Below are 15,809 nucleotides of genomic sequence, written 5' to 3' on the forward strand. Positions count from 1 at the left end.
TATAAAAAAATTAACATGTAATAAAAGATTACAAAATAAACAAGGTTTTCTATGAAGAAATATATAGTTTCTATAGAAGTTTCATACTTCTATAATATGCTTATCTTAAAAATGGTACAGGAAAATCGACGATAAAAGCGTATATTTTATTATATTATAATAATACAATTAAATTAATTTATGAAATAAAATTAAATTTAAATCGATGCTATATAAAATAACTATTAATGTTAATAAAATATCTATATCCATTGTTGAAAAAAATTGACAGCAATACAATATCTAGAGGGTATGTATACATTTTTTTCTAATAATACAAATTAATCAAATAAAGTTTTTATTATGTTAAACAAGTTATACCTGTACATTTTTAATTATCTTTGTATTTAAGTGAATTTAATAAATAAATTACTTATATATATATAATTGCGAGTTCATCTTAAATATTTCTTCTTCTACTGCTTCTAATACTGTGCGGCAAATTCATGGTTCAAGTTCATCAGTTCAATTTTTTTTATAAATTAAAGTTTTATTAAATATTTTTAATCATTTGATAAACTTCATATAAAAGTACCAGCTTTCTATATATTAAAATTTATGTCATTTTTTTTGGTTCAATTATCATTCGTATAACTAAGTAATTCATCTTTGAACCTCGTTTTTTATCCATTGATTTCATTATAATTTAAAAATGACAAAGTAATTTTAACATAATTTTGTTTTTAATTTTTGAATTATTGCGTCGCAACTATTTTAAAGGTTTTATTTTTTTAAGAATTTTAACTTTTATTTATAAAGTTTGTTTATATATTATTCTAATATTAGGAATTCTCCTGGTGAAAGTAAAAGCGATTTATCGAAATTGCCGAAATATATATAGAAATATACTAAAAATAACGCTCAAAATAAAAGTTAAGATTCTTAAAAAAAAACAAAAACGACTTTAATTTAAATAGTTGAATTAATGTATTCATTTCAATCAATAATTTTACATATATTTCAGCTTTTATTTTTTAATTTTTCATTAAGTATAAACTAATTCAAATTTATTTTGCAATCTCAAATTGTAAAGAAGTTTTACAACAAGATTCTCTGTATTTTTAATAATTTAATAATAATTTAAACTTTCTTTTGATATATATGTCAATATTTGTACGTTCTAGTTTAAAAGATATTACTATTATGTAGCTTTTAATATTTTAACTTTCTATTTAAAAACTGTAATTAATAAATAAATTTGTTTCACATTGTAATAACCTACAATTAATTCTTAATTTAATAATGTATATTATTTTATAATAATTACCTAATTAATAAAGTTACAATCAGTATTGTGTATTTCGCTTTGACTTGAATTCGCTTAAGTTCTTAAGTTCTTAACTGGCCTTAACTTAGCGCATCTGTATGCTTTTTGGTCATAACCAAAAAAAGCGTAAAATTGCCATAACCATTCGTCATATGACGGCATGCATAACACGAAATTATTCAAATAAAGTTGTTTAATAAATTTTTGCAAATTCCTACAATAAACTTGGATTTACTAATCAAGTATTAGACTACTTTTTCACCAAAATTCTCTAATTTTTTTTGTAGAAGGCAACCCAATTCAGGTTCGGTTTCGCTTTGTTAGTTCGTCTTTATCTCCGCACGAGTGCAGTCGTGTATTTTCTCTGCGGCCATATAAATTTTATGATTCGTTTAATATAAATAGAAAATTTGTAAAACTTATTTATATACGAACTTTTAGGATATTTGCAATTATTTGCAAATTTCCCGAAATGCTTATACATTAATATTGCAAAATATTAATTACTTTCTCAATTGTAACGTAAGACTGATTTGCCAACGGAGCGCTAAGGCAAATTGCGTATTCGCTAAAAATTTTTCTTTAGTGTTTTTTCAAATATAAAAAAGTTATATTATGAACGGAAAGTAGAGTTTTTATTGTACAAAGTGCAAATTCTCTTTTTGCTTTACGAACATTTGAAATTTTTGTTAAATATTTTAATAATTGTTCGAAACTGCAATAATTGAATTGGAGAAAACGACGAACAGGAGGAAGTAGCAAAGAAGAAAAGACGTAGGAAAGAGGGCGTGATATATTCTGCCTCGAATATTAAACAAGTAAGTTTACTGAATATTTTTTATTATAACAAGCATAATAATCATTGTAAAAATAACTTTAAAACTTTGTAAAATATTTCTTTTTAATTAAACAATTTATAATTTATTTAAACGATCTATACCATTTATTTTGCATTAAATTTAAATGAGACTTGTTTAAACATCACAATTTGCATAGATGAAAGTTGTATGACGTATATATCAAATTTATGTATTGTCATTAACTTCAATGATAAATTTAAGAATGTTTAAATGTATAAGTTCATAAAACTTCTTACATTTGCTTTAAGTTCGCAGTTAAGTGAATAAAAAAATTGCAAATAGTGCAAAATTTATTGATGAAATGCAAACCTTAAAATAGTTTAATTGTACACTATACTTTTATTATTTCCAAAAAAAACTGACAACATAGGTAAATAATTGTGTAATTTGAATTATAATAAAGTTTATTTAATTGAATTAGGAATTTAATTTTTACAATTTACAAAATATTTGAAGTTTCAAACATTTTCATTGCATATGTCATTCATTTTTCTTAAACGTCAAAACTTAATGAGCTGTCAGTTGAGGTTTGCTTTGTGACCAGCGAAGTTTGTGTGTAATTTTAGAGCAGTGGAGGACTCTGTGCTAACAAAATAAAAGGTCGGTTCCACGAGGTATTCGTAGTAAAATTTAAGTAAAACTCAAGTAAAGTGCAGAGTAAGAGCGTAATGTAAATAAAGTGCCAGATTACGCTCTTTACACAATTTTTCATGGAACAGGTTTGTGTTAATTCTGGCGAGAACAGCTGTTTTTCGAAAAACAAAACAGTAGAAAAGTTAGAAAATAAGAAAATTTTATAACAAGCGGCAACAACATTTTAAAAATGTTGAACACATATTGCAGGAAAGTAACGAATGCCGAATATTAAGTAAAAAAAACTGAATATAAAATAAATTTTAAAAAAGAAAAAATATTAATTTTAAATGATAATTGGTATTTTGGTATCCCAGTTGAGCTGGCCAAAATCCACAAAGCTGTTTCAAAACTGTTAGAAAATCTGTGTAAAGAGCAAAACTTGGCATTTTTTGTGTTTTACTTGAGTTTTACTACGAGTAGCTCGTGGAACAGACCTAATCATAGATGAATATGACTAATTTCAAAGTGTCAAAAAATCATATTTACTTTAAGTATAATTTTTCGAACTAATGAATTAGGAACATAGAAATTTTATATATTATCAAAGGCAATATATTAGTTAGAAATTCTTTTAAATATTAATATGTAATAATTTTTATTATGTGATGTACTTACATACAATGCCTTCAATTGAAAAGAAAGTTCAATTTCTTCTTAATTCATTTCAACTAAATGAATCTATTCATTAATTAAATGTAATTACTTTTTTACCACAATCTGAAATGGTAGTAATAATTGTTTTTAGTGAATTATTTTTTTATTAGTTCCTTGTCAATTTATATACCTATATGTTAAATATAGTATTCTTAAATATAAATATTTATGGAACTGCGGTTCTAAAGTAAAATTTCAGTGATTCTTACCTCAAAATGTAAGCAACCAATTTATCTATCATTGGACAGCGACTGAAGGTAAATACGTTTCTTTCACATGTGTTAATCGGAAAACTTCACCAACCGCCTCATATTGTAGATTTGAAGACTATATAGATTACTATTTAAAATATTAAAAATATCATATTAAACAATTTTTTTATTTTATTTATTTGAATTTTAATAACTTCAACTTTCTTCAAACCAAATATTGGACACAATATGCGAAATTCACCACAGTTTTAAGATAAAAATAGAAAAATTTACTACATAATACATAATAAAGAAATCATATTCTAAATGTGAGATGAAACTGTTATTAAATATTTTCTTTTACAACATAACAGTTTTTTTAATTCATACCAACAAAAGTAGTATTAGGTGGTAGGTGGTTTGTTTTTTTTCTTTTTCTGACAATAATGTGTAACCTTTGATCCTCTATAGAACCTTGACCAGTGGCTTAAATTTTTTTCATAATAATTAAAACTCGTAAGAATATAAAAAAATAAATTTTTAAGAAATTTACAACCCTTATTTTAAATATATTATTATTACACTGTTCAATATATTTGTGGAAAGTGTTTCTAATATATGTTAATTTTTTTTTAGTAAAAATACCAGGCAGCATAAAGGCAACGATTTTAAATTAAAGCTTTCTCATTCTTGGAAATGAAAAAGCATTTAGTCAAATAACTTACGAAATTGTTTATAGAAACGCGTCGATAAAAATTGTTTGCTACACAATTATGGAGTCCAAAAACGAAACATCACTTCTTTCATGTGACATTAATTTTATATCAGACAAATCCACATTGTTTGTTACAAATTTGGACAAGTACGGTCCGTATCTTCGATTTTCCGGTTACCGCAATCCAGAAGATTTACATCAAATAACATCAAAATTAAAAGCAGTGGTTGCTAATTCATTACCTATTGATTCATCATGGCATCTATCGCGTCAAGAGGAATTATTTCGTCCTGACAAGTTGTTTATATATAAAAAAATTGTCGATAAAACTGCAACTGAGGTTGATATAAAACGTGTACGCATAAAAAGTACTAAAATAAACAATAATAAACTTGAAATCGAGGCAGACTTTATCGACTATGGCTACACTTCAAATGTGTTTAGCAACGATGTAAGTTAATTGATAATTCCTATTTTTAAGATATAATTTCAGTTTAAGAAACCTTTTTATATCATTTATATGCCAAATAAAGTTATACAAGCACAATAAACATATAACCATATTAACTTAATGACAACTATTGTATGATTTTATTTTGTAGCTACTTATGCCAAATTACCCTGAAGCATTACAAAATATACCTAGTACTTGTGTGCATTATATTATGTTAGGTATATGCTTAGATTGGACCAAATCACAATTGCAAGAGTTAACAGTAATGGTTAAACATCAAACAATAGATATACATGTATCAGCAGAGGTAATTAAATGCATAAATTAATATATTGATCTCTTTAATCTTTAATCTTATAATCTTTAATCTTCATTTTAGTATAAAGATGTTAAATTTATCACTATAAAATGGAAAGGATTTGAATTACCACAGTACTTAATACATCATAAAAAAATGGGGGCACCTATTGTTAACGAATTATTGTTTGAAAATTTTAAAAAGATATACAATGAAATTCCATTTTTCAATAGTAAAATAACTGTTCAAAATGAAAATAGTAGTTGTAATAATAACAATTATATTGCAAATAACAATAATGTTTATAATGTTGGAAAGATAAAAGTAGCAAAAACTAATAATACTAACCCAAACATGTTAGATTATTCAACGCATCATCAATATCAACATCATGGTTTTTCTGCTCGTTCACCATATCCTCCAGTACCTATGCAACTATATATGAAAGGTATGGTATATTAAATTTGTTGTAAATTATTTAAAAACATCAGCATTTATTAAAACAATCTTTTTTAGCGGCCATAAATAAACGAAATGAGATAGTATATGGAAGACAACAATGGATGCAACCAATGCGTTTTTATTATCCAAATTTTCAAATATCGAATAGCGAACGGTACCCACCACCAGAACCAATAAGAGATGTATATGAAGTACAAATATCAGATAATACACATATGAATTACCAGCGTCGAAACAATTCCCATCTTAAAAGGGATGTGGCACAAATAATTTCGGCTGCTACTAATAAACCTCTACACACTAAACAGTCGGCATTCACGTGTACAAATCTTCTTGTTGGAACAAGTTATAATGTTTCCGTTAGTTTTGTCGAAAACGGGCCTTGTTTGTTTTGTGTACAACTGGCTGAAAATGAAGCAAATCTAACAAACATGATGAATCAAATCGAAAGTATAAATCATAGACGTTTATCAGTCGAACCTACATTAGGAACAACATGTATTGCTCGTTACGCTGAAGATGGTCAATTCTACCGAGCTCTTGTCATTGGTGTACAAAAGTTTGGATACAAAGTATCTTATATTGATTATGGTAACTCGGCACTAGTAAATATCAATGATATGTATGAAATTCCTGACATTTTTCTGCAACATGAACCATATGCTATGAAATTTTCATTATCGTCTATTCATGATCTGGAGCCCATAGATGAAAGCTTAAAAAAATCGTTCAAGGATCTAGTTTTATATAAGAACTGTGCATTAACTGTTATGCCAGTTGAAGGTCCGCCTCTAATACAGTTTTGTGATTTATACATAGATGTATGTATGTTTATTTGAAAATTGGTTGTTAATAAATTTAAAATATTTTCAGGGTAAAAGTGTATTTAAAATTTTAAAACAAATACAACAGTCGCGTTTGGTATATCCGCCGGCCGAAAATTTAGAACATAAAGAAATGGTTGAAATTCGATATATAGAATCGCCAAAAAATTTTTATGTACAAAAAATTTCAAATATAAAGAAATTTGAAAAACTAATGGATGAAATGTTCGTGTATTACAACACTAATCAAAAGATACCAATTCCTCTCATATTGGGTGCGCCCTGCATAGTTAAATACGAAAACGAGTGGTATCGTGCTGAAATTATGCGTATTGATGAGAAGGTAATTGTTGTTCGTCATGTAGATTTTGGTTATGAACAAACGGTACAAATAAATCTTTTAAGTACCATTGCTGAAGAACATTTGAAACTTCCACGACAGGCTGTACAATGCTGTCTTAAAGGTTTTGAAAAAACTGAGTTGATTAAAGAGAACCTTATAACGCAATTCGAAATGTTAGCGGAGGAAACTAATAGACATAGACGTTCGTTTACTGTGCATGTATTTCGTATTGAACCTAGCGGCGTGAATATGGTAAATTTAACATCTAAGGAACTTAATGTTATGAAAAAGCTTTACAAACTCAACATACCGTTTGAGAGATATTTAACATTCGAAAAAGAAGGGTTGCTTCCAAAAACTAATAAGCAAATAAATCAGAAAAATTATAATGTATCATCCGTTGCTTCATCGAGCGATATTCATTCGTCAATATCTTCAGATAAAAAAGGACATGTATTAACTTCAACAGCATTATTAAGTGAAAAGCAGATCCAAGAAGAAGAATATGAGCAAAAGCAACTAGGCCATCCTAAACAAAATAAAGTTAACATACATCAACGCAAAAACTTGAAAAATAGTAATATTAGTGATTGTGAAAAATATAGCAATAGCAGTTCAAATGATAATAGGTCAAAAAATAATTCTCAGCACTCTAAAAATCATAATAATGTGAATGAATTTTCCAATGAGATCCGGAATAAAAAAACTCAACTAGATTTAAACAACAAAGCTCATGAGCACAATGGTTTTATAAAAGACGAAAAACAGTAAGTTGTGGAATAAAATAAATATTTTCATATTTTTAATTATATTTAATATTTTTAAGTCGAGCAAAAACACAAGCAACTGGACGTTCACCGAACTCATCACAAGGTTCTTCACAAAGCAAAAAACACGCAAAACAAACATCACCATCTGATTATTGTATAGAACAAAAGAGAGTTGAAGAATTTATGAGTCTTGACTTCTCATTCCCTACAGAAAATATAAACATCCCAATGGAAGCAGAAGTTATTATTTCTTGGTGGGTTTCCCCGCATCTGTTTTACGTGCAATTTAAATCTACAATTGAAAAATTTAACAAATTATTAACTGACATGATTGGCTTTTATAAAAATATGCCGATTCATAGTCTTCGATGGAAAAGTGGAAATTCTGTAATTGTTCGAGGGCGTAAAGACAATCTATTCCATCGTGCACGTATTATATCTGCTACTCCAATGCTACGAAGATATAAAGTATTTTGTGTTGATACCGGGAATATTATTTCTGTTGGACCAGATGATATTTTTAAAGTTGAAAGACGATATTCCGATATACCCTGCATAGCTCACGAGTGTGCATTGCAAAATATATTTACAATAAGCGACAAATATATTATATTACAAGAAGTAAAAAATATGTTAACAAAAAATCCGAAAGTTATGTGCAGCTTTATAAAACACAAACAAGGAAAAAATGTTGTCAACATAAAAGTGAATAATGTCTCACTTAGAAATTCTCTAAAAGATAAAGATTTTATAATAGATAATCCTGGTAAGACAGATACACAATTGTTTAATAAATAATAATCATTTATTATTATTTTATAATGTAATTATTTTTGCAGATCTGGCTATAAACCTTTTAAAAAGTCAACAGATACGTGTAAAAATTTGTCAAGTTAATAGTTTGTCCAGCTTTAAAATACAGTTGGATCATACTGATCCACAAATACAGGTGACATGTTCTTATTTTGATACAAAATATATGAATTCAAATAGAACCCTAGATGATAAATTTAGAGAATTTTACAAAAGTAAAACATGCGTGGTAGAAGTTGTAAATGTCGACGATCACAATGTGTAAGAAAACAATTAAATAACTGTATTGTATTGTTAATGTTGTATTTTTTGTCATTTCAGATGCTTCTTGCGACCTCTGGTTCCATTATTTAAACCAGATATTCAAACTTATATATGTACATATCCCATTGTAAAAAAATATTATGATGCTCGTGTTGTGCATATCAATAGTCTTAACCGCTTACATGTCCACTGTGTTGAGCATGAGAGAGAAATAAAAAAAATGTCTGCTGAATTGTTCGAAGCTTATGAAGAAAAAGGTGAGTTATGGTATATTTGTTATTAAAAGTTAAAATTTGATTTTTTTATATAAAGCTTTAATATAAGAATACATAATGCTAGAAAAACATGATCATTTCAAATTATGTTTTTAGCTTTTATTTCAATTCAGTACATTACAATCCCAATAATTCTTTTTAATTTATATAGATAAACAAATTTCTATAATTTCTTTAATTTTCATACAATTGTTTTATACACTTGATTAAAAAAAATAAATAAATATAAATTTAATATATTTTATCGTATCAGGCTCATTGTATCAGGATTATTCATTGTTATATCAGGATTTCGAATTGAAACTAAACAGAAAATTAAAAATGAAATGTTTTTACCAAAGCAATAACCGAAACCAAATCAAAAAAGTATATCGGTTTATTTTGGTTCAGCATCGTTTAATTCAGTACGAGTGTCCTTTTTGTACACGCAACTTCTTTTTTCCCACTATGAAAATATATATAGAAATATGATATATATATAGAAATATGATATATATATAGAAATATGATATATATTTATATAGAAATGTATTTGAAATGTATCTCTCGTAACTGAAACAATAAAATTAATGCTTTTAGTTGAATAGATATAAATATTTGAATATTTTCTATTTAAAATACTGTTTTTATTTTGAATAATTTTTTACAGTCTCTAAGATATTGCCTTTTGTTATGTATATACTATTTTTATATTTAATTTATGTGTACTAAATTGAAACTAATTTTTCTTATATAACATATAGGCGAACTTTTATCAAATTTTGGTGTTGATCAAATATGTGCAGCAAAATCTTCAAATGGAAATTGGTGCCGGGCACGTATAGTTTCAACACTTAAAAAAACAGTGGAGCTGTTTTTTATAGATTATGGTTACACAGAAATACGTGAAAGAAACTCTGTTAAAAAGCTGGATAAACAATTTTATGTTAATAAATCCTCGTATGGAATAGAAATAAACCTACCAGTTAAATTATCAGAAACGATAAGTGATGCAAAAAAGAATGAGTGCTTGATTAAAATGCAAGATATATTATTGAATAAAATAATAAGTTTTGAACCTATCGAGATCCGAAAAAATCGACTAATTGCGCAATTAATTTTAGAAGAGAAGTCAGTAATAGAAATTTTGAAATCTCTCCAATTGATTGAAGCAGAAAGTTTGGAATATGTTCAGAATTTAATTAATAAAGAAAAATCAAACAAATTTATTTATATAGAAACAGTTGATTTGACACAAGATGAATCAGATACTGATGGAGCAGGTTCAGAAAAGAAAACTGTACAATCTGTGGGAGAACCAGAAGCAATTAAGATGACTAAAAATATAAATTTAACTAAAGGTTGTGATGATATTACAAGAACTCTATTTAATCCAGTTGAAGATGTGGTACCGAATGAACCATTATATATACCAAATAAAGTCTTGTATACCATAAAACAAGATTCAATTATTAAGAAACCAGAAATAAATATTAAACCAAAAAATAATCCCTATGAAAATATGGAGCAGGGACAACTTGCTCACTGTGATAATCCTACGCAATTTTATATACATCCAAAATGCAATCTTGAAACACTGCGAAACTTACAGGAGAATTTACAAATTATATCAGCATCTTTACCACCATTAATGCGTATAATGGATGGCGCGAATTGTATTTCATTTTACTCAGTGAACAAACAATATTATAGAGCAAAAATAATTGATTCTGAACTAATGGTAATTAAGTTTATTGACTATGGTAACTCTGATTGTGTTACTGACACAACTGATGTTAAAGAAATGAGTGTATTTCCCGATATGGATCCACTTTGTATTCCATGTGCTTTACCAATAAAACCAAAAGGAACAACAGATTGGGTTGACGCAGCTAACTCTATTTTTAATGATTCCTATAATAAGTTAATATATTATAAGTTTTTAACTCACGGACATGAAAAAAATAGTCGATATATTGATCTATATATAGATGATGTAAACGTCGCCGAAAAACTTATAGAAGTTGGTTATGCTGTTCCGTTGGTAGTTGTAACATCAAAAGAGTTATGCTATATATCGCATATAAATAATATATCAGATTTTTATATACAATATGCAAAAGATCGTAAAACTTTGGAACTGATTGAAATGTTCTTGGCTGATTATACAGCTTTGCTAGAAGTAGAAACATTTGAGAGGGATAAAATTGTAGCTGCGCTCTTTCCAGAAGATGGAATGTGGTATAGAGCCAAACTGTTGGAAGAAACTGCTGATAAAAGCTATAAGGTGTTGTTTATTGATTATGGAAATACGTGCATTACACCACAGTGTCGTATTGTATCAGATACAGTTTCGAAAGTACCATCGTTATCAATAAAATGTTCTCTGCTATCTGATAATAGTTTTATTTGCTCTGAAGCCACTGAACAAAAGTTTGCAGATTTAATTACTATCGGTCAGAATGAATTTACAATCGAATTAATTGAGCCTGCAGTTGATCACGCTAAAGTTAATTTGTTTGCAGGCGACCGGAATATAAAGGAGGAACTCGAAATATTTGACAAGCAGAATAATTTATCGGGATTAGAATCAAACGCTGCATTAAGCACAAGGCGTGTGTCACGTGAGTGTGTCACACTTGCAGATCCGACTAACTCCGATATCGGTGAAACTAATGTACATAAAAACACTGAATGTTATCCACAACCATATGCCACCCCTAAAATTTCCAATAATCTTGAGCCAAGTAACTGTCTTTTAAATCCGATTAGTATGGCTGGAACCGTATCACATATAAATTCAATTTATAGTTTTTATGTACAAACCAATGAGAATTTTCTACGGGTTAAAGAAATGTCAGAAAATCTTAAATTATTAGCACGGGATTCAATGCAGGTACTAGAAATTGGCGAACTGTGTGCAGCCTATTACGATAAGAATAACACATTACGTCGTGCGCGTATTTTGGAAATATTACCCAATTCTGAATACAGAGCACGCGTACAGTTTATTGATTATGGTAATTGCGCTGAGAGCAGTGATATTCGAAATCTCCCACAACGATTTAAGCAATTTCAAGAATTATGTATGCATTGTAAATTGAATAATGCAGATATGTTGCAAAATGTTAATAATTCGGCAGATAAAATGTTTAAAAACCTAACTAAGGCGTGTAATAGAAATGTCAAAATTGAATATTCCAATGCAGACGATAGGCCAATTGCAGTCCAAATTTACTCAGCCGAAACTGATGACAATTTAAATAGCCAATTGGAAGGAATATTAAATAAATCGCAAAAATTTATCGAACAAACAGCAAAACCTATTGATGCAGAACAAAAAGTGGTCCGCACTATTACCAAAGCTGAGTCAACATGCCACATTACACACGTAGAATCGGCAACAAGCTTTTATATTCAGCTGGCATCAAGCGCATCGTATTTAGAACTAATAACGGCACGTCTTGAAAAATCTATTGCTGATAAATATGACCTTGTTACTGTGCTTGAGAATGGAAAAATTTGCTGTGCTTTTATAGCAGAAGACGATTTATACTATCGTGTTAAAATTGAATCTGTTTCTTCTGAAAATATCAGAATATTTCTAATTGATTATGGCTACCACATGATTGTAACACAACTACGCGAATTACCTAGCGAAATAGTTGTAATCCCTCCATTAGCGTTGCATTGTACATTGAATGTATTACCAGAAGCACCAACCGAACAAATTGACAAATGCTTCCATTCACTTGTCGAACAACATTTTGGCGATTTTTTTCAGATTGGTGCAAATAAAAAGGATGAGACGACAGGCAAGCATGTGGTTAAGCTACAAACCAATTATAAGGATCTAGCAGATGAGTTAGCAGAATTAGTTAGCCATAGTGATAAAAATATGAAAGCAGTATCTACGATGCCTGTACTGCACGAATGCATCGTTATATTCGTGAATTCCATAAATTCATTTTACATACAACTTAAAAAAGATATACCAGCAATACAACGTATTACTGAGAAGTTGGCTTTTGCGGAAAAAGAATTCAAACTAATAACTGAATTGAAAGTTGGTATGATTTGTGCGGCGTTGTTCCCTGGTGATTTATCCTATTATCGTGCCAAAATTGTAAAAGTGCTCGAGAACGGCAAGTGTGAAGTACATTATTTAGATTTCGGAAATAATGCCGAATGCGAGACATGCTACGCTTTACCTGAAAGTTTAATTGAAGAACAACGCTATAGTAAGCATTGCAGTCTCGATGAAGATTTTACTGCGAGGGATGAAGTTAGCACAGAGTTTCAAAACTTTGTTACGTCTAACTTCAGTCAAACATTCCAAGTGGAGTTTCTGAAGACAACAGAAGATCCATATATATGTCGGATGTTCTTCCAAAAAAAAATTTTGGCTGCAGAGTTGTTGAAGCTTATCAACAATGAACGAAATAATGAAAATATTGGACCAAAAGTAGCAGACACCGCTACAATCCGTCCAAACGTCTAGAAGAACTGCTTTAAATCTGAACAACTAGAAGTAAAGCAAGATTTAGCTAACTTAAAATATTAAATTTTATTTATATGTAGTATATTATATACTAATCAAATTATGTTTTAAGCTAAATCTTAATAATAAAATAAACTTGCTAAAGGTTTTTTAAAAAAATCTCCCTTTTTGAATGTTAAAATTATTGGTGATATTCGATAAATTTTATAACGAAAAATAAATACGAAAAATAAGTTTTTTTTATAACTAAGTTTTTATAAAAGCGGTTGTCATATTGAAACAATCATTAAGTTGTAAATTAAATTAAAAATTTTATGAAATTGTCCTGATGTCCTTTAAGGATTTTAATTATATAAATTTTATTTAAAATCAAAATACATTGTATTATTTTGGGCACTGATTAAAACAAAACAAAAAAAAAAATTAAATATTTGTAAAACGAATTCCAAATGTGCTAAAACGGAAATAAGAAAAAAAAAAACAAAAAAAAATTGTAAAAAATGATAAAATAAAAAAAAATAAGTAAAATATAAAAAATTCACAAAAAAAAAATACTTGCAAATAAAAAATTATATTTGTTCAAGTATGAAAAACTTAGTCAAACTAACAAAAATTAAATACGCGAAAATGTAAGTGAGATTGCTCAATTTACGAAGAAATTTTGAAAACTGAATTTAAAATGCTCATGAGTTAAAAACTATAAAGAAGCAAAATTTAAACGTTATGAATATCAGAAAACACAGAACAATAATTTATAAAGTTTCTATACAGAAAAATTAATATTGAATATTTTAGTAGTTTTTGTTTGTATATTAATGTTTATAAATATTTGTTAAATAATTCACAGAAAATCGTTATTTTTTATAAATGAGTTATTTATTTATTTTTTGTTTATGATTTACTCTTAACAGCTATTAAGTTTAATAATTATATTTAATACAAGTTTCTTCCACTATTATAATTTTGAAAAAAAAAAACAAAATTTAATAAAAAAAAAATTATAAAATATGAAATCAATAAATGTAACTACGAAACTTAATATATCTTCTCTTTTATTTAATAAAATCTAAAATCCGCAAAATGCTGTAATGAAGTAAGTTAATCAGGCATTAAAAATGTCTTCATTACAAAACCCCAAGATTTGGTTTTTTTTTATTTTATGTTTCAATATTTTAATAATTAATATTTTAATCGACTAATGTACGTCAAAAGTACTTTTTACATCACTGATAGACACACAAATGTGCTATACATTAATAATTTTTCATAACAGTACAGTCAATATCTTTGAAAATACAATGACTTTCATCGTCCCATATTAAAAAGTCAAATAGTCTGCTGTCATCATAACAAATGGTATTGGTGATAAGGTGAGTTTCATTATACACCCTTATACAAACCTTGTAACCGAGACACTGAGGGTAACGTATAAATCGAAATGTATTCTCTTGTTGTAAAGCAAGTTACAAGTAAATAAACAAGAAAATCATATTTATAGTCACAAAATATCTTCTATTTAGTACCATTAGTCAGACAGCCACGCAGCTCAAAGTTGGTCTGGAAGTGCTTTCAACTTCTCAACACCCAAACATCGAGGAACTATGTTACTCTTATGTGGGTACCGGAATACGAAGGGCATGAGGGCAATGAAATAGCAGACTCCCTAGCAAAGAAGTGTGCGTTGGTCCAGAGCCCTTCTGCGGGGTAAAAAATAGCTTCACAAATATCTTATTATGTGAACAGGAAAAACAACACCTACTTGAACACTGTAGAGCCCAAACAGGCATGCGACAGTCAAAAAGATTCATTGATCCTGATCACATCAAAGTTGATCCTGATCAAAATCTACACTGAACTTCTTACAAGACACTGTAGACTTAATTACCACATGAAGATTATAGGTGCGGTAGAAAACGACTTCTTTCGACTCTGTCATGAGAAGAAGGAAACATCGGAACATCTTCTATGCAACTGCACAGTGGTGGCAAGACGAAGACTCGATTACTTTGGAAGCGGGATCTTAGTCCCAAATCAAATAGGTAAAATTAAGCCCACAGCAATAACAAGTTTTATAAATAGTCTAAAATTGTCCTAATTGATCTTTTAGGTCAATTTAGGCATTAATAGCCTATTACTTAATAATAGTAACACTAAATCATTGTAGGAAGGACTATTCAGTGATGTGGCCAAAATTGTTCTCAGAGGTAATATACTAAAAAATATTTTTTTTCGCAGACACTGCAGTGTATTATGTAGATTACATTGACAAATAGGTTGGCATCTTATCCCCGCTGTATGCTTTGATATGCTAAGTACATTTACTTAACACTACTGAAGAAGAAAAGTGTAGGACATGTTAATTGCATGGAAGTTTGCTTCAAGGCATCGAAAAGAAGATCACTGTACATATGCTATAGTATGTCCAGCTTGCATCTGTAGTAGAATTGAAGCTAGTATCAAAATG

General features: G+C 28.3%; 1 protein-coding gene across 1 annotated transcript; it reads left to right on the top strand.

The window, feature by feature from the left end:
* Window positions 1–1,635: 1,635 nt before the first annotated feature.
* Window positions 1,636–14,156, top strand: LOC119681973 (maternal protein tudor). Its single transcript, XM_038095294.1, has 10 exons — window positions 1,636–2,124; window positions 4,284–4,813; window positions 4,965–5,123; window positions 5,196–5,562; window positions 5,631–6,397; window positions 6,450–7,510; window positions 7,570–8,279; window positions 8,353–8,587; window positions 8,648–8,847; window positions 9,609–14,156. Exons 2-10 carry the CDS (start codon window positions 4,421–4,423, stop codon window positions 13,343–13,345), a joined length of 7,629 nt encoding a protein of 2,542 aa, XP_037951222.1. The 5' UTR covers window positions 1,636–2,124; window positions 4,284–4,420; the 3' UTR covers window positions 13,346–14,156.
* Window positions 14,157–15,809: the final 1,653 nt, after the last annotated feature.

Source organism: Teleopsis dalmanni, chromosome 2, assembly GCF_002237135.1.
Source record: "Teleopsis dalmanni isolate 2A chromosome 2, ASM223713v2, whole genome shotgun sequence".
NCBI lineage: Eukaryota > Metazoa > Arthropoda > Insecta > Diptera > Diopsidae > Teleopsis > Teleopsis dalmanni.